The sequence below is a fragment of the Schistocerca nitens genome, chromosome 8 (genome assembly GCF_023898315.1).
Source record: "Schistocerca nitens isolate TAMUIC-IGC-003100 chromosome 8, iqSchNite1.1, whole genome shotgun sequence".
NCBI lineage: Eukaryota > Metazoa > Arthropoda > Insecta > Orthoptera > Acrididae > Schistocerca > Schistocerca nitens.
In genome coordinates, this window is record NC_064621.1 from 311180503 (window position 1) to 311201979 (window position 21477).

A 21477-nucleotide genomic window follows, 5' to 3' on the forward strand; every position below is an offset into this window, starting at 1 on the left:
TGCCACAGTCATTATGGCACTGTTCTGTTTTAATCTCTTTCAATACTCTCTGTCTGTAACCTGACTCTAACCTAAAAAATGTGTCCCTCTGACCCCAGTAATCATAGGTATTTTGTCTTGTGTGCATGTGGCCCCCCTTACATTTTCTACAAGAACATCAACTAATCTATCTTTCTCCCTCCTATTCAGGTGCAGGCCATGACTAGTGTAGCCACACCTCCCAACTGCATCAACAGGCACAGCACAGATATGAGATTTCGTTTCTGCCAACAGTAAACCCGCCCCCACAGCTCTCTGTTAACACGGTTGACAGCTGTATTAACCCAGGGCTGGTCATGGCACTCCAAAACATCCACAAACCCCACACAAGTGTGAGTTGTTGCTGCTCCTATTACACCCAGGTCACACTTAATACTATAGTCCAAATTGCTAGCCAGGCTGTTTCCTGCTCCTCCTACTATAAGAACATGGTCCTCACTATCAAAATCTTTGGACAAGACCCCTAGGTTTTCTGTACACTGGCTAAGCTTAGCACTAGGTTTCACAATGCTTGTGACCTGGTACTTGACTCCTAGCCTGTCCTGTAGCAACTGGCTTACACCTCTCCCGTGACTGCTACCTAACAGCAGGAATTTTTTCTTTCTGCTTGACTTTACTCCCGACCTAGCATTACATCTACATCTACATCTACATCTACATCTACATCTACATTTATACTCCGCAAACCACCCAACAGTGTGTGCCACTGTCATTACCTCCCTTTCCTGTTCCAGTCACGTATGGTTCGCGGGAAGAACGATTGCCGGAAAGCCTCCGTGCGCGCTCGAATCTCTCTAATTTTACATTCGTGATCTCCTCAAGAGGTATAAGTAGTGGGAAGCAATATATTCGATACCTCATCCAGAAATGCACCCTCTCGAAACCTGGACAGCAAGCTACACCGCGCTGCAGAGCGCCTCTCTTGCAGAGTCTGCCACTGGAGTTTGCTAAACATCTCCTTAACGCTATCACGCTTACCAAATAACCCTGTGACGAAACGCGCCGCTCTTCTTTGGATATTCTCTATCTCCTCTGTCAACCCAATCTGGTATGGATCCCACACTGATGAGCAATACTCAAGTATAGGTCGAACAAGTGTTTTGTAAGCCACCTCCTTTGTTGATGGACTACATTTGCTAAGGACTCTCCCAATAAATCTCAACCTGGTACCCGCCTTACCAACAATTAATTTTATATGATCATTCCACTCCAAATCGTTCCGCACGCATACTCCCAGATATTTTACAGAAGTAACTGCTACCAGTGTTTGTTCCGCTATCATATAATCATACAATAAAGGATCCTTCTTTCTATGTATTCGCAATACATTACATTTGTCTATGTTAAGGGTCAGTTGCCACTCCCTGCACCAAGTGCCTATCCACTGCAGATCTTCCTGCATTTCACTACAATTTTCTAATGCTGCAACTTCTCTGTATACTACAGCATCATCCACGAAAAGCCGCACGGAACTTCTGACACTATCTACTAGGTCATTTATATATATTGTGAAAAGCAATGGTCCCATAACACTCCCATGTGGCACGCCAGAGGTTACTTTAACATCTGTAGACGTCTCTCCATTGAGAACAACATGCTGTGTTCTGTTTGCTAAAAACTCTTCAATCCAGCCACACAGCTGGTCTGATATTCTGTAGGCTCTTACTTTGTTTATCAGGTGACAGTGCGGAACTATATCGAATGCATTCCGGAAGTCAAGGAAAATAGAATCTACCTGGGAGCCTGTATCTAATATTTTCTGGGTCTCATGAACAAATAAAGCGAGTTGGATCTCACACGATCCCTGTTTCCGGAATCCATGTTGATTCCTACAGAGTAGATTCTGGGTTTCCAGAAACGACATGATACGCGAGCAAAAAACATGTTCTGAAATTCTGCAACGATCGACGTCAGAGATATAGGTCTATAGTTTTGCGCATCTGCTCGACGACCCTTCTTGAAGACTGGGACTACCTGTGCTCTTTTCCAATCATTTGGAACCTTCCGTTAGAAGGGGGGCAAGTTCTTTCGCGTACTCTGTGTAGAATCGAATTGGTATCCCGTCAGGTCCAGTGGACTTTCCTCTGCTGAGTGATTCCAGTTGCTTTTCTATTCCTTGGACACTTATTTTGATGTCAGCCATTTTTTTCGTTTGTGCGAGGATTTAGAGAAGGAACTGCAGTGCAGTCTTCCTCTGTGAAACAGCTTTGGAAAAAGGTGTTAAGTATTTCAGCTTTATGTGTGTCATCCTCTGTTTCAATGCCATCATCATCCCGGAGTGTCTGGATATGCTGTTTCGAGCCACTTACTGATTTAACGTAAGACCAGAACTTCCTAGGATTTTCTGTCAAGTCGGTACATAGAATTTTACTTTCAAATTCACTGAACGCTTCACGCATAGCCCTCCTTATGCTAACTTTGACATCGTTTAGCTCCTGTTTGTCTGAGAGGTTTTGACTGCATTTAAACTTGCAGTGAAGCTCTCTTTGGTTTCACAGTAGTTTCCTAACTTTGTTGTTGAACCACGGTGGGCTTTTCCCGTCCCTCACAGTTTTACTCGGCACGTACCTGTCTAAAACGCATTTTACGATTGCCTTGAACTTTTTCCATAAACACTCAACATGGTCAGTGTCAGAACAGAAATTTTCGCTTTGATCTGTTAGGTAGTCTGAAATCTGCCTTCTATTACTCTTGCTAAACAGATAAACCTTCCTCCCTTTTTTTATATTCCTATTTACTTCCATATTCAGGGATGCTGCAATGACCTTATGATCACTGATTCCCTGTTCTGCACTTATAGAGTCGAAAAGTTCAGGTCTGTTTGTTATCAGTAGGTCCAAGATGTTATCTCCACGAGTCGGTTCTCTGTTTAATTGCTTGAGGTAATTTTTGGATGGTGCACTCAGTATAATGTCACTCGATGCTCTGTCCCTACCACCTGTCCTGAACATCTGAGTGTCCCAGTCTATATCTGGTAAATTGAAATCTCCACCTAAGACTAACGTGCTGAGAAAATTTATGTGAAATATATTCTAGATTTTCTCTCAGTTGTTCTGCCACTAATGCTGCTGAGTCGGGAGGTCGGTAAAAGGAGCCAATTATTAACCTAGCTCGGTTGTTGAGTGTAACCTCCACCCATAATAATTCACAGGAACTATCCACTTCTACTTCATTACAGGATAAACTACTACTAACAGCGACAAACATGCCACCACCAGTCGCATGCAATCTATTCTTTCTAAACACCGTCTGTACCTTTGTAAAAATTTCGGCAGAATTTATCTCTGGCTTCAGCCAGCTTTCTGTACCTATAACGATTTCAGCTTCGGTGCTTTCTATCAGTGCTTGAAGTTCCGGTACTTTACCAATGCAGCTTCGACAGTTTAGAATTACAATACCGATTGCTGCTTGGTCCCCGCATGTCCTGACTTTGCCCCTCCCCCTTTGAGGCTGTTGCCCTTTCTGTACTTGCCCGAGGCCATCTAACCTAAAAAACCGCCCAGTCCACGCCACACAACCCCTGTTACCCATGTAGCCGCCTGCTGCATGTAGTGGACTCCTGACCTATCCAGCGGAACCCAAAACCCCACCACCGTATGGCGCAAGTTGAGGAATCTGCAGTCCACACGGTCGCAGAACTGTCTCAACCTCTGATTCAGACGCTCCACTCGGCTCTGTACCAAAGGTCTGCAGTCAGTCCTGTCAATGATGCTGCAGATGGTGAGCTCTGCTTTCATCCTACTAGCGAGACTGGCAGTCTTCACCAAATCAGATAGCCACCGGAAGCCAGAGAGGATTTCCTCCGATCCATAGCGACACACATCATTGGTGCCGACATGAGCGACCACCTGCAGATGGGTGCACCCTGTACCCTTCATGGCATCCGGAAGGACCCTTTCCACATCTGGAATGACTCCCCCCCCCCAGTATGCACACGGAGTGCACATTGGTTTTCTTCCCCTCTCTTGCTGCCATATCCCTAAGGGGCCCCATTACGCGCCCGACGTTGGAGCTCCCAACTACCAGTAAGCCCACCCTTTGCGACTGCCTGGATCTTGCAGACTGAGAAGCAACCTGTGGAACAGGACAAGCAGCCATGTCCGGCCGAAGATCAGTATCAGCCGGAGACAGAGCCTAAAACCGGTTTGTCTGACAAACTGGATAGGACTTCCGTCCAGCCCTCCGGAATGTCTTTTGCCCCCTGCCACACCTTCAGACGACCTCCCACTCTACCACGGGTGAAGGGTCAGCCTCAATGTGGGCAGTATCCTGGGCAGCCACAGCCGTAGTCCAACCGGGGGATGCGTGGGACGAGCTGGCCATCCCCGACAAACCCCCATCCGGATCCCCACAGTGATGCCCATTGGCAACAGCCTCAAGCTGTGTGACCGAAGCCAACACTGCCTGAAGCTGGGAGCGAAGGGATGCCAACTCAGCCTGCAACCGAACACAGCAGTTGCAGTCCCTATCCCTTCTAAAAACTGTTGTGCAAAGAACGTCTGAACTAATCTACAGAGAGCACAAACAATTCGACACAAAATTTAAATGGTTATTAAAATACAAGATTGCCTAGTAAATGCAGTAATGCTGCTACTTGCGCACTGCTGACACACTGCTCAGCAGCGGAAGGAGACTACATGATTTTACACTATTCAGGTACTAAAGCGCAATGCTACAACTCTCAAATACTATAATACGCCCAAAATTTATGAATTAAACAATACAAGTATCCAAAAACATGCAAAGAAATTAAGAATTAAACTATGTAACAAATAAGTGAGCTAGGAGTATATGACTTGCTGCTGGCAGCTGCTTATCCAACGGCAGCAGGGAGCACACTTACAATTGTTACTACGAGTCAGCTGCACCCTACTTCGCTCAGAAACTGTTTGAGGCTCTTCTACTTCAGTTAACAAATCAAACTGATTGCTCACTGGAATCTGAAAAGTGATTTCTGGGGTTTTCTCCTTCTGACTATGACTTGTTACCTGTTCCCAGCTCCCATTGTCTCTTTTCCCCTTCAACCTGTCTAATTCGAGGTACACCATTTCTAGTTCAGCCTGAAGGGCACAAATCTTTTTTCCCTGTTCCAGGATTTTCTTGTCATGGTTACATAATCTACAACTCCATTGGCAAACCTCATCTTGCACTATAACAGCTTCCCCGCTACAATCACCCCAGTGAAACACCAACCCATAATCCTGACATTTCACTCCCTTACTCACTAATCTACAACAACATCCACATTTGTCACACATGATGGCAGATGAAACAATATAAATTACACTACAAACAAATCTGCTACACCAATTAATAATTAGTAGAAAGTAACTTAGCTTCTGGCGAGATAAGCAGAGTACTTCTGGACGTCAGGCAAATGTAGCAGCAGGCGAATGAAAACAATGCAAAGTTAATTACTGGCGTAGGTTATAGTGGCAAAGATTACAAAATGAGTAAGGAACTGAAGAGGCTCGATATTTTCTAACGACAAATTTGAACAGGTGCTATCAATGAATCATGTATAAACACTCTAATAGAAACAGAAACACCACTTAATGACTTTACTACACAATATGGAAAATTAATTGTACGGAAGTACAGAAACACAGAAAACATGAACCGAACGCAAACTATACACGCATGATGCTCTTCACATCAAAAGTAATGGAGGAGACAGACTATGAATGTGTTAGTGGAAAGGTGTAAAATATTTGCCTATTTCAACATTAAAAACATTAACATGAAAAACTTGATTCATTTGGTGGAGTTTTGTCTGGCAATTCCAAATTCAAATGCTGCTGTGTAACATGTCTTTTCCTTAGTGAACTCTTTGTGGTCAGATGAAAATAACAGAATGAAAGTTGAAACACTGAAGGCCTTTGTCACTGTCAAAACACAATTTAACGAGGGAGTAGCAGGATAACAGCGAAAAGGCATTTGGGAATACCAGAGTGCAAGATGCAAAAGTAAACTTCTACATTCATCAAATTTTGCCAACACAATTTGTGTCTCCTTTTTTCCTTAATTGTTCAAGATTTTTTCTGAACTTTTTAATATGTGCCCTTTCTTAATAAAAATGAAATGGACATCCTATTTCACAGACACACACCACAATATATCCATGCCCATGGTGGGTTCGCCTCGAAATCACATCTGTAAACTGACGCAGTAAAACTGGAATAATGTTTGTAGTTTTTGCATACTCATGATCATGTTGCAGGTTCACCAGTGATCTAGTTAAAATTCACACCATAAAACAAACTACAATAAATGCAACTGTATTTTTTTACACTCATATTGCAGTTGAAACTGTGAAAGGTTACAAGCCATCTGACTTGCCCTCTTCCATTCATACACTAAATTCTTCTGCCTCTTGTCACAACTGGTGATAGGCAGGACACTTCACTTTCATCATTTTAAAAGCCTCATTACATTATTTAAAGCTGGGGAATGTATTGTATAAAACTGCAGTGGTTGTCACACGAGGTTTGTGGTTTTATTCTAAGAATGTATAAGACATTCACACAGAACTCTGAAAGCAATGGGTAGACCACAGGACATTCAAATATTTTGTTCCAGCTTACACATGTCAAGGAGCCACCTGAGAGGGCTCACTGAACTCTCCTCAATCAAGCTAAGATGAGGTTCACGGTATTCGGTATGGTTCGGATCTGTAGAAGGCTGGTGGCAGTAGTCTCAGGTACTGTCTGCCACTTAATAATTTATGGTGAGAAATCACTAGTCTTGGAAGGTCTGGGCCTACATGGTGAGAGAAGCTTTGTGGGTTTCTCATCACGTTCGTCAGACTTCTTGAAATTCAGAAGTGTATAAACAATGCTCTGGTCCAACCATCGCTCATGGACATCAGATGAGAATTTCTAGAGCAAACTGGCAAGAAAGATATTCTCTGATTGGCCTGTGTCTGGATACATTCTGTGGAGGAAATTTATTAAACATAGCAGTTTTAACAATACTGGCAGAAAACAGTAACATTTTTCCTGAATGCTGGTTGTGGCCAGAGAGTGAAAACAGCAGTCAGGAGCAGTGACACGTGAGGAAGGACACTCTCAGTTTGAAGTGGAAGGTGAAAGGTCATTGGTTTTAGACATCATGGACTCTGAGTTCAGATGATGGATGGGACTTCACAGTGTCCAAGTACTGATGAGTGACATTCTGGTTCTTCACATCCAACCACATACAGCCAACTAACTGCCACAGCAGATTGGTGAGAGTATGCATCAGGACTGGTGATGTAATCCTACTTTTGGTGATGCTATCATTTTCATTTATTACTCAGTCAGCCACTGGAGTAACTAAAACATTTGGTGGGTTGCACTCATATTGATCGTTGAATAAGCAGCTACGATGTGGTGGTGCTCTCTCAGTTGCTTCACACCTTTATTGCAATCGCTTTTTCTAACAGTTATGTCACTGGGTCTTATGCTATGTCATTGCTTTTAATATAAGAAAAAATCAGTTCAATTTTATTCGAATTTCATCTGAAGTAACTTCTAGTTTCTTTCAATTAATTGTTATTGTTATTATTATTATTTCTTTACTTTCTCAGACGTTAAGTCTGGTTAAGAATGGAAAGTGACGTGGACCTTGATCAAGTGTCACTTCCTATTAACTGTACGGTATGTGTTATATTGCATTTAGGAACTTTCGGGTAATTGAACATGTATCAATAATTACGGATTTCTGTAGTTGTATATATATGTTTGGATGTAGCTGTATTGCATTGATGTACTGGTGGATATTGTGTGGTATGACTCCTGTAGTTGTAGTATAATTGGTATGATGTCAACTTTATCCTGATGCCACATGTCTTTGACTTCCTCAGCCAGTTGGATGTATTTTTCAATTTTTTCTCCTGTTTTCTTTTGTATATTTGTTGTATTGGGTATGGATATTTCGATTAGTTGTGTTAATTTCTTCTTTTTATTGGTGAGTATGATGTCAGGTTTGTTATGTGGCGTTGTTTTATCTGTTATAATGGTTCTGTTCCAGTATAATTTGTATTCATCATTCTCCAGTACATTTTGTGGTGCATACTTGTATGTAGGAACTTGTTGTTTTAAAAGTTTATGTTGTAAGGCAAGCTGTTGATGTATTATTTTTGCGACATTGTCATGTCTTCTGGGGTATTCTGTATTTGCTAGTATTGTACATCCGCTTGTGATGTGATCTACTGTTTCTATTTGTTGTTTACAAAGTCTGCATTTATCTGTTGTGGTATTGGGATCTTTAATAATATGCTTGCTGTAATACCTGGTGTTTATTGTTTGATCCTGTATTGCAATCATGAATCCTTCTGTCTCACTGTATATATTGCCTTTTCTTAGCCATGTGTCGGATGCGTCTTGATCGATGTGTGGCTGTGTTAGATGATACGGGTGCTTGCCATGAAGTGTTTTCTTTTTCCAATTTACTTTCTTCGTATCCGTTGATGTTATGTGATCTAAAGGGTTGTAGAAGTGGTTATGAAATTGCAGTGGTGTAGCCGATGTATTTATATGAGTGATTGCCTTGTGTATTTTGCTAGTTTCTGCTCGTTCTAGAAAGAATTTTCTTAAATTGTCTACCAGTCCATAATGTAGGTTTTTTATGTCGATAAATCCCCTTCCTCCTTCCTTTCTGCTTAATGTGAATCTTTCTGTTGCTGAATGTATGTGATGTATTCTATATTGGTTGCATTGTGATCGTGTAAGTGTATTGAGTGCTTCTAGGTCTGAGTTACTCCATTTCACTACTCCAAATGAGTAGGTCAATATTGGTATGGCATAAGTATTTATAGCTGTGGTCTTGTTTCTTGCTCTCAATTCTGTTTTCAGTATTTTTGTTAGTCTTTGTCTATATTTTTCTTTTAGTTCTTCTTTAATATTTGTATTATCTATTCCTATTTTTTGTCTGTATCCTAGATATTTATAGGCATCCGTTTTTTCCATCGCTTCTATGCAGTCTTGTTTAGTGTGTTTTCCCTTGACTATGCTATTTTTCTTACATTTGTCTGTTCCAAAAGCCATATTTATATCATTGCTGAATACTTCTGTTATCTTTAGTAATTGGTTGAGTTGTTGATTTGTTGCTGCCAGTAGTTTTAGATCATCCATGTATAGCAAATGTGTGATTTTGTGTGGGTATGTTCCAGTAATATTGTATCCATAATTTGTATTATTTAGCATGTTGGATAGTGGGTTCAGAGCAAGGCAGAACCAGAAAGGACTTAATGAGTCTCCTTGGTATATTCCACGCTTAATCTGTATTGGCTGTGATGTGATATTATTTGAATTTGTTTGGATATTAAGTGTGGTTTTCCAATTTTTCATTACTATGTTTAGGAACTGTATCAATTTAGGATCTACTTTGTATATTTCCAATATTTGTAGTAACCATGAGTGGGGTACACTATCAAAAGCTTTTTGGTAATCAATGTATGCGTAGTGTAGCGACCTTTGTTTAGTTTTAGCTTGATATGTCACCTCTGCATCTATTATCAGTTGCTCTTTACATCCTCGTGCTCCTTTGCAACAGCCTTTTTGTTCTTCATTTATAATTTTGTTCTGTGTTGTATGTGTCATTAATTTCTGTTTAATGATTGAAGTTAATATTTTGTATATTGTTGGTAGGCATGTTATGGGGCGATATTTAGCTGGGTTCACTGTGTCTGCTTGATCTTTAGGTTTCAGATAAGTTATTCCATGTGTAAGTGTATCAGGGAATGTGTATGGGTCTGCAATGTAACTGTTAAATAATTTAGTTAGATGTGAATGTGTTGAGGTGAACTTCTTTAACCAGAAATTTGCTATTTTATCATTTCCAGGGGTTTTCCAATTGTGAGTAGAATTAATTGCTTGGGTGACTTCATGTTGCAAAATTATCACTTCAGGCATTTGTGGTATCATCTTGTATGTGTCTGTTTCTGCTTGTATCCACCATGCATGCCTGTTATGTTGTACCGGATTTGACCATATGTTGCTCCAGAAGTGTTCCATGTCTGTTATGTTTGGTGGATTGTTTATTTTAATGTGTGTGTTATCTATTGTCTGGTAAAATTTCTTTTGGTTTGTGTTGAATGTTTGGTTTTGTTTCCTTCTATTTTCACTTTTTTTGTATCTTCTGAGTCGTTTGGCTAATGCTTGTAATTTCTGCTTCTTTTCGTCTAATTGCTCTGTTGCTTCTTGTTGTGAGATTTTACCTAACCTTTTTCGTTTTTTTTCCGAGATTTCATTTCTTATAAATTGTGTTAGCTGTCCGATGTCTTTTCTCAGTTTTTCTATTTTGATCTGTAGCCTGTGTTGCCATGCTGGTTTTGTGGGTTTCTTCTGTGTGTTGGTTGGTTCTGATCTCTGCCTAGTGTGTATATTTAGTGTAGTGAGTGCTCCTATATAAACCAGTAGTTGTAACTCTTCCATAGTTGTGTTTTCATTTATTTTGTTGTGTATGATTGTGTTGATAGTTTTTATTGTTGTTTCGACTAAAGAATTTTAATACTTTGACATGTCCTATATTACACGTACATTTACTGTACACAATGTAATCTTACAGGATCAAATAAAATTCAGTTCAATTCAATTCAATTCGACTTGTGGGTTATTTGGTGGTCTATGCAAGAATGGTCTAATGTCTGTATTTGTGTCTTTGTATTCTATATATGTAATTATTATTATTATTATTATTATTGCTATTATTATTATTGGTCAACTGAGTAAAAATAGTCAATAAGTAGATTTCACAGCAATTCCCCACCTTAGGATTCCATTTTAGGGTCATTTTTGAGATAGCAATTGCACTGAGTAATTAAAATTTTACGGCCAGCCGAAGTGGCCATGCGGTTAAAGGCGCTGCAGTCTGGAACCGCAAGACCGCTACGGTCGCAGGTTCGAATCCTGCCTCGGGCATGGATGTTTGTGATGTCCTTAGGTTAGTTAGGTTTAACTAGTTCTAAGTTCTAGGGGACTAATGACCTCAGCAGTTGAGTCCCATAGTGCTCAGAGCCATTTGAGCCAATTAAAATTTTACACTGGGTCTTGGTGGGGGGTTGGGGGGGGGGGGCAGAATCTGGGCAGTTCCATTATTGTGGTATGATCTCACAACCACCACACACTGTCAAGTTTTGCAATTGTAAACAGAAACAAAAGACTAATTAATACAATGTGTAGTGATATTTTTAATACAGTTTTCATTTCACTGCATCAATTACAGTCACAGTCCAGAGCTAATACCAAATGGTCATGTGTCGTTCCGCTACTTAAGAAATTCATGTCACTGAAGTGGTGTGTGTGCACTAGTCAGTTGTAGGCAATCAGCACAGTAAGATGTGTTGCCTGAGAGTTGTGACAGAATGACAAAAGGAAGCTATTGTGTTTGAACAAGTGTATAACCACACTATGAATGAAATTGCATCATTTGTTGGTGTATCAATGCAGACTGTCCAACATATCCATAAGGAATGGTGTACCACTTGTTGCCATGTAAAGTAACATCATAACAATTATTGGCTCTCAAATGGCTCTGAGTACTATGGGACTCAACTGCTGGGGTCATAAGTCCCCTAGAACTTAGAACTACTTAAACCTAACTAACCTAAGGACAACACACACATCCATGCCCGAGGCAGGATTCGAACCTGCGACCGTAGCGGTCACGCGGTTCCAGACTATAGCGCCAGAACCGCTCGGCCACCAGCAGCCGGCTAACAATTATTGTAAGAAGATCATAAACCATAGGGATCAGAGATGAGCATCATCATGCCATGTCAATAACGGTCAGTTTCAACCTGACATGAAATGCTGCTTTAGTGAATGCAGATCCATCTCAACCAGTTGTTGATCAAAACTTGCAAAGGGAACATCCTGTGGTGAACATCTAGAGGTAGGTACCTCACAAAAGGCCATTCCTAATAGCCTTTCATAAAACTGTATATCTTCAATGAGCTTAATGTTACAGAAATTGGACAGTCGGTGACCAAAAGCAAGTATTCTGGTCTGAGGACTCACAATTTTGGCTCTTTTTCAAATTAGAAAAAGCATCAAGTGCACAAACAGCCCAATGGAACTTGAAAATATCTGGGTTTGCTGCTGGATTCTAAAATAAACTTGATTCAATACTTCAGCAATCCAACTGTCCATCATCTTCAGCAAAATGCTGCTGCTGCTGCTGCTACTGAGTCCTGCAGAAAACTGATGACTTCAAGGACATGGCACTGAGGACTTTGGCCTTGCAACTAACATGTTTCTGGAGGTACATAGATTATACCTTTTTGTCTGGCCATATGTATGTATGCTCTCAACAACTTTTTGGACCACTTCAACTGTCTTCATCCCAGCATAAGATTTACTATGGACAGTGAAAGTGATGGGATGCTTCCATTCCAGGACATCATGGTTTACAAAAACCCAGATGGTACTCTCGGACATTGGTATCTGCATGCCATACACCATACCAATGCAGTGGTGTCCTTACAACTCTTGTAAGCAGAGCATATGCCATTTCCAATGCCAACAGTTAACCCAAGACCCTGCACATTTGATGGCTGTCTTTAGGGAAAGTGGATGGATACTTTGAGAAGCAGATTCATCAGACTATGGAGTGTGGATCATCCCTGGATCTCCATGAAGAGGAGATAGGTCTATGGCCTTAATTCCTCATGCTGGGGGCATATCATTTAAGAGTGGAAGAGTTTTAATATTAACAGTGTTTTCCATCCACCTTCCAAGATTAGGGCATTACTCAGCTCCATGAAAGATGATTTGGGGCTTAGGAAGCCAGGCATATAAAAATCCATGTCAATGTGGGAAGGCTTTCATCAGCTGTTCAATTCACACAGTTCAGGACAGGTGCATGGAACATCACTGCCATACGAGGCTACAACAGCCAGAAAAACCAGCGCAAGCAGAATATTGCTTAAATGAGGGACATGGGATGAAATTCAAGGAGACTGTGATAGTTGTAAAATTCCAATTTTTGGAATAGTATTTATAAGGAGACAATTGAAATTACATTGGCAGACTGATTAATAGAGACACTGTGTTTCCTCTCAGCAGGACATGCAACCCTGTACTGTCCCACATCAAATAGTATGTTCTTTGGTGCAGCCAGTCTGAGTGTTTGAAAATAGTCTTTGAGTGTGACATGCCTTTGCACCCGGTGTTCTACTGAGGGTGGTGCCATCCACCCAGTTTTGGAGGGCACACATGCACCATGTGTGGTATGGAGGCCTATACAGGACAATGGTTTGCAGACTTGGCATCAGTTTTCAGCAGGACTCAGCAGCAGCAGCATTCTCCTGAAGATGGAGGACAGTTGGTTTCCCAAAATATTGAATAAAGTTAATTTTGGGATCCGACAGCAAACCCAGAGAGTTTTTCGAGACTTATTACACTGTGAAAGCCTACGAAGTCACAGCCCAATGAGACTTTTAACCAGCTATGTGAGTAGTTCAGTACAGAGGTTGTTCTGCGATGTTTTGGGAGTATTTTTCATACCATGACTTGGGCCCAGTCATTCAGGTTACTACGGACATGAAGCAGGATTTTTATTTCAACATCCTTCATGATGAATATACTGTGGACACACCCATCTTCTAGAATGACAACAGCCATCTTCACAGGGCTGCACATATATATTCCTGGTTTGACGAGCACTCATGCACACTATCACACCTTGACTGGCCTGCTAAATCACCCAATCTTAATCCGACAGAAAATTTCTGGGAATATTTGGAACAATAGATGGGAAATGGAAATGAGCTTTTGGCATCATTGGCCGGGAGGCCCCTTACAGGGCAGGTCCGGCCACCTTGGTGCAGGTCTTATTACATTCGACGCCACATTGGGCAACCTGCGCACCGGATGGGGATGAAATGATGATGAAGACAACACCCAGTCCCTGAGCGGAGAAAATCCCTGACCCAGCCGGGAATCGAACTTGGGCCCTTATGACAGCAGTTCGTCACGCTGACCATTCATTTATTGGGGCAGATGGAACAATAGATGAAATGCAATCAACATGTGGGCAGTTTGGTAACTCATTAACACCTGTATATGGTACTTGTTCTACCTGGACCCTCTAATTCTATTTCTTCTGGTGTGATGAAGGATTATAAATAATTCTATTCCTTTACAGTGGATAGACACCAAGTAGCTTTCTGCTCGTATGTGTGGAAGAGAGATGGGGATATTGACAAAGCCTTGGATGTTAATCAGGATACTATGCTGAGAAACCTTTGGTCTCTATTTGCTTATTATAGAGTAGTTAATTCAGTTTGTTATCTTGGTTACATCTGTCATGACTGTGAGAAAAACTTTTTTTTTTTTTTTTTTTTTTTTTTTTTTTTTTTTTTTTTTTTTTTTCAACATAAGGTATTCATTTGACTGAGCATGTAAGGCTTTACGTGTAGTATCTTATAATTAAGGGATTGTCTTTTTTAACAGCTTTTAATATTCCTGCCAATAAGTAGTTCTGGTGGCCAACTTGTAATGTATTGTACAGTTCTGGTCCAGTAGCAAGCTAAGTTGTCAATTAGGTAACATCACATAATTGTACAATGATTTAACTCTCAGTATACTGGAAGAATTACTTTTGTCTTTGGTCATACAACTGTGTACCCATTATCAGTTTACTGTAAACATAAGGATGCATCCATATCCCTCATAAGTTCTAGGATTATTATCTGGTACTTACCACTTCTTTCAATGTCTGTTAATCTTAAAACTGCAGAATTGCACCATGCTTTGGAGCACATTTTAAGCTGGAGGTCCCACTACAATTGACTAAGTAAGTCATTTCAAAGATCAGAGGAAGGTGAGGGCATAACACCTCCAATAGTTTATGCCAAACCCCACAAATCCCATGTCTGTTCCTAAAAAAATGAACAATTGTTCTGGTGCACTTTTTAGGTACAATTACACTACCATTTTAGCGGAGAAGAAAGTTCAAAATAACAATTAAAAAACTAAAAAAATGTACTCATCTGGCTATCATTGATTTTTGTCGACAATTAATACTTTGAGCCAAACCAATGAGAACCAGATGAGCACAATTTTTTTAGTATTTTAATTGTTATTTTGAACTTTCTTCTCCCATAAATGGTTGCACACACTTAGCATTATTGTACCTAAAAAAAAGTTCACCAGTACATTCGTTCATTTTCTTAGAAACGGAGGTGGGCTTTGTGGGGTTTGACATATAAATGTAGTGTGTGGACAGAAAGTTGGGAAGTGTGGGTCTCATGGGGAGCATGCCAGAGATAAGTCCCTGCAGTCCCACTATCATCTGCATCCTCGGTGGCTCAGTCGCATAGAGTGTCTGCACTGAAAGCAGGAGGTCCCAGTTTTGAGTGCCGGTTGGGGCACACATTTTTTAACTATCCCTATTGATATTTATCAATGCCTGTAAGCAGCGAAAGGTCTAGATTTCACTATAACTTCATTTAATCTATTGGAGGCATTATGCCATCGCCTTACTCTGACCTCTGAATTGACTTAGCCATTTGTAGAGGGACCTGCAGTTTAACATGTACTCCAAAGCATGGTGCACCTCTACATTTTTAAGATTAACAGACATTGCCAGAAGTGAAAGAAGTGGTACATCTCTGAGCTGTGAGCTATTTTTTCTTTGCAGTTGTTGATTTGTATCTAACAAATTGTATGTATCATTGAATTGAGGAGTAGTGTGATGGATGTTGGTATATTATGGCGTAAAATATTGTGAACTGCCTGTAATGAAATTGTGATATTAAAGAATGGATGCTGGATTTGAATCATTTTACTCAAATCTGAGATGAGGAAATTAAAAAGGAAGGGCAAAATATCATTATGCAGCAGAGTCCTTATTTGTCAAGACTTTTATAGATTTATGATTCTGACACCAGTGGATCACATCATGAATTTAATGAGAGTATCATGTTCTACGATAAGAGAGACGATGAGTTCCATTACAAGGTCCACACCCAGTAAAGCACAGGGCTTTAAACCAAATTTTGAGTTGATGACAGATTTACTTTTTTTCTTTTTTGGATTAGCTAATCATGAATGAGTGGCTTCAACTGAATGTAGCATCCCTGAAGAAAGTTGTTGACTGTCTTCCTCACCAAATGCACTTTCAAGGATATGGGTGAACAAGAACTTCACTGACAAACTTTCACAATTTGTTCAAGGATACTTTCTGAGTATTTTGCCATGAGGGACCTACGGTCTCTGGTGGCTCATGTGAGAGTAATAATGTAATTACAACTTATTTGAGAAGAATAAAACTGCAAGAAAGATGATGGCTCTTCTCAATGAATCAGGCTTACCAGAAACATTGGTAAGGCTTAGAATGTGAACAGCAGTGCCTCCATGACTATATGGCTTTCCTAAGCTACACGAGGAAGGAATTCATCTCAGATCTATAGTCAGTAATATTGGCACAATTACATACCGGTTGTCAAAGTACCTGAAATGAATTCTCAGTGAATTTTTGAACTGCGAATATCACCTCCTCAATCATTAAAATTACTTTCTCAATGCCAACCAGCATGGATTTTGAAAACATCAGTCATGTGAAACACAACTCACGCTTTTTTCATATGATATACTGAAAGCTTCAGAACAAGGCAACCAGGTAGATGTAAAATTAGTATTTCTTGATTTCCAAAAAGGATTTGACTGAGTACCACACCTATGCTTATTGTGAAAAGTATGATCATATGGGGTATCAAGCAAAATTTGTGACTGGATTGAGGACTTTTTGGTAGGGGGGGACACAGCATATTATCTTGGATGGAGAGTCACTGTTAGATGCAGAAGTAACTTCGGGTGTTCCCCAAGGAAGTGTGTTGGATCCTTGCTGTTTATATTGCGTATTAATGATGTTGCAGACAATATTAATAGTAAAATCAGGCTTTATGAACATGATGCAGTCTTCTATAATGAATTCTTCTATCAAAGAAACTGCATAAATATTCAGTAAGATCTTGATAAGATTTCAATGTGGTGCAGAGACTGGCAGCTTCCTCTATATGTTCAGAAATGTAGAATTGTGCACTTCACAAAACAAAAAACATAGTATTGTATGACTACTTTAATATCTATAAGTCATGAGCAGATTCAGCCAACTCATACAAATACCTCGGTGTAACACTTCGTAGGGATATTAAATGGAGTGATCACAGAGGTTCAGTCGTGGGTGAAGCAGGTGGCAGACTTCTGTTTATTGGTAGAATACTGGGGAAGTGTAATCACTCTACAAACTAGATTGCTTACAAATCACTCAAATGACTGGTTCTAGAATATTGCTCAAGTGTGTGAGACCCATACCAGATAGGACTAACAGGGTATATTGAACATACACAGAGAAGGGCAGCAAGAATGGTCACAGGTTTGTTTAATTCGTGGAAGAGTGTCACAGAGATACAGAAGGAACTGAACTGGAAGACTCTTGAAGATAGATGTAAACTATTCTGAGAAAGTCTATTCACAACGTTTCAAGAACCAGCCTTAAACAATGACTCTAGAAACATACTATAACCTCCTCTGTATTGCCCACATATGGATCCTGAGGTAAGATTAGAATAATTACTACATGCACAGGGGCACTGAAACAAGCCTTCTTTCTGCACTCCTTACATGAATGGAACAGGAAGAAACCCTGATAACTGGCACAATAGGACACACCCTCAGGCAGGTACCTCACAGAGTATAGGTTTAGGTGTATATGTAGATCACATCTGCAACTCCACTGACTTTATACACTGCCTCAGTCCATTACGGCTTGAGGATATGTATTATTGTGGTCAGTTTCAATGGAGTCTCCCTCTTTATGAGAGTTCCACTTTCTAATTCCTTGGAACTAAGTGTACAAAAGCCTAATTATTGTTTCACAGAAGTTTCTAGGAACATTTAGTCATCAACTTATCACCTCTTTGACAGGAAACATTATGAACAAACCAATGGCATGATATTGGGTAGTACATTATCGCCTATCATGGCAAACCTATACATGGAATACTTTGAAGCAAAGGCACTAGAAGCCCCACAGTTGAAACCAACATGTTTCTAATGGTGGGTGACTGATATGTTTGTGGAGTGGCATTTCTTAACTTGCTAAAAGCAGCTGTCTATGACTAAACTGACTGGGTCTGTGCAGCACATATAAGTGATAGGAAGCCAGATAAACCTGTTTAAATTTCTGACTCACACATGATTATGGGAACTAACTGAAAATTCCACATTAACATGTCTTAACACACCTCCACTTCATAACAGGTTGGCGTGCCATGTATGTTATGAAGTAACACCCAAATTCATAATACAATAACATAAATATCCTAAGTGCACGTTTAATAGTGTGTAGCGGGACTTTGAATTTCGCCGCGCTACACTCGTTCCCTCAGATAAAAAAATATCCCGTCGCAGCGGTATAAGCGCTCGACGGCAGAGAAAATACTAAAATTGTAACTCTTTTTTTTGTTTTCTATCCGTTTCTTGATTGTCTCTTGATAGTCGAGGCTTAAGGCAGACGTGATCTGATGAAGACGTAAAAAAAAAAAAAAAAAAAAAAACTTATTAGCTAGTCTTGATCTGATGAGAACAGCAAGATATAATAGGAGACTGAAATCATAATTTGACATACAATTATTTGCAACAATCTGGATCTCAGCAGGTTTTTATTTTCTCAGTACATTCAAACATACTTACTTGAAATTATTATTTTTTTCACCTTCCTTGGCAGACAGAAAATCAATTACAGTGCGTAAGAAGAAGAGACCCTTGCAAGCAAGCTTTTGAAGAATACAAAAGTAATGCACTTACTCCGTTTTATGAGTTTTCACATGAGGTCGGAGCTTAATACCGAGTTCCGCACATTTTTTTAGCATGTTCTGACAGTTGTTTAGAACTATTTGCTTATCCACAAGGAATGCCGGTGTGGGAACATCTGACAGCCGCTTCCCAACACAACTTTTGGCAAGAGTCCGTACACCAACTGTTTAAGATAAAAGGTAAAAAGAAATATACAATTGAAGTAGTGCTTAATATATACAACAATATTCATTGTGTAAGAAAATATGTATTTGGAAGGCATGTAGTCATCCATGTAAAATGTAAATGCATGAATTACTGGAACAAATTTCTAGCAAGCTTAATAAAATATTATATAGAACAGTATTAGTAGCATAAAAACAATTTATTCTTAAGTGGTGACCAATTTGACCTGATGTGGATCACCTTTGGACAACACTCTGTGATTTAGAGTAGAATAGAAAACAGTGAAAATGTAATAAGCATAAGTTAAAAATAAATTATATGATGTCATACCCAGTGATGATGTGAGGAGATGATGACATGCAACAGAAACTGTGGAAACCATCCACTAAAGTCAATTGCTGAGCATTTGATGGTGTCATGGAGTTAAATAGCAAATGCCCTGTGCCTTCCCACATTGTCTTCAGCCAACAGGACACAACACATTTGCTACACGTCAGACAATATGAAAATAAACCTTAATAATATGCTGGGTATTATCATAAGTTAAATACTATGCTGGGTATCATCATTAAGTTACATCTAAATAACATTTCATATGTTATGTAGTCATCTGTGTTATGTAACCAGTGGCATCCTACAGCATTAGCTGATCAGTTATACTTTTTCATGTATATTACATAAAATTTAACTGTATAACATGTAAATTGTTATTCTGGTATAAATTATGATAGCAGTCAGCATAGTATTAAGACTTACATTCATGCTCTCCGACATGTACCACATACATTATATCCTATTGGCCAAGGATGATTTGGGATGACAGGCAAATAGTAGGGCATCTGCTATTTAACTCTATGACTGCAACACAGTCAGCAATCAATATTAGGGCATGGTATCCACAGTTTCTGCTCCATGCCATCATCTCTACATATCATCACTGGGTATTACATTGAATAATTTATTGTTAACTTAATGTTTACTATACTACACATTTCCCTCTCTTCTGTTGTACCCTAAATTACAGAATCTGGTCCAAAGATGATGCACATCAGGTCGAAACCAGTCATCTCTTCTAAATATAAGTGTTTTTATGCAAGCAAGACTGTTCCATCAAACAATGGAAAATCCAGAATGGAATAATGACAATATTATGAAAAGGATAGATTGCTTCTCACCATACAGCACAGATGTTGAGTTGCAGATAGGAACAACAAAAAGATTTTGGCCAAGGCATTTTTGACTGAAAGTTTACTTGTTTGACAGTCTTTTTGTTGACCTATCTGTGACTCAACATCTCTACTATATGGTGAGTAGCAATCTATCCTTTCCATAATGTTATCAAGGCTGCTCTATCAAAAATTATATTACTGTTCATTGTGATCGCTTCTAGTGATCTGCCTATCAAAGTTTCTAACCACAGTAGTATGGTAGCATTCCACCCAGAGGTGGTCATCAAAATTTTAATAGTGGATGAAACTTTCATCACTGGTCTTCAATTTTAAAAGTGAGGAGAATTAGTGAGATACAGCTCTTGTTAATGGTATAATGCTAATTTTATGTTGGCAACACTGCATTTTTTGGTTTATGTTAACTTCCATTTTTTAAGTCTCTGTGTGTGTCGTGACCCACCACTGAGTTTTATGTTATTATATACTTCAATAAACTCTGTATAAATAGATTTATTATTGAGTTTCATTAACCCCTGCTTACAGGTTACAGGCCCACATGCACAAGCCTGTTTCTTAGATAATGGCAGAGTTGTTTGGTGCTATTGCAAGCAACAGCAAGTTTTAGGTTCCAAACATGGTATTGGCATGATGCAATTGAACAGTCTATGCATCAGTGCTTCAAGTTGTCTGGAGGGAACAATTCACAGGCTGCTAGTATCACCAGGTCATCTGCGATAGCTAAACAACTGACCTTGATGTCATCATTCTTTCATCCGAGTTTAATTGGTTTCCATTGGTCCTGGGTTTTCAATTCTTTCTCCCATTCTCTGATGACTTTATCCAGAACAAGGTTAAAGAGCAGTGGTGACAATCCATCATCTTGTTGCAGACCGGTCTTTATCTCAAAGGGCTCTGACAATTCGCCCATGAATTTCACTTTTGACTTCATGCCCGTGATTGTTTCTTTGATGAGTCTTAATGTCTTTCGATCAAGCCCCTGTTCTTCTAAGATGTTAAAGAAGGACTGTTGATCGACTGAATCATATGCCTTCTTGAAGTTGATGAGCATACAGATGATCAGAGAGCTTCGGGTTGCTCTATATTTTAGTAGCATCTTCAAATTGAAAATTTGTTCAACACAAGAACACCATGGTCGGAAACTCGCTTGATAGTCACAAATTTTGTTTTTGAGCTGTTCTTGTGTTCTTTGAAGAAGGCACATGGATAGAGTTTTGTAGGTGACTTCACGGTGAGAAATCCCTCTGTAGTTATTGACACCTGTTCTGTCACCTTTCTGATGT

General features: G+C 39.7%; 1 protein-coding gene across 3 annotated transcripts in view; it reads right to left on the reverse strand.

Annotated features, from left to right (window-relative positions):
* The window catches only part of LOC126199335 (D-threo-3-hydroxyaspartate dehydratase-like), a 126807-nt gene that overhangs the window by 59589 nt on the left and 45741 nt on the right, over positions 1 to 21477 (reverse strand). For all 3 annotated transcript variants that reach the window (XM_049936187.1, XM_049936186.1, XM_049936185.1), the window contains one exon: positions 18834 to 19005. In XM_049936187.1, coding sequence (XP_049792144.1) covers positions 18834 to 19005 — 172 coding nt within the window. The remainder of the gene's footprint in view (positions 1 to 18833; positions 19006 to 21477) is intronic.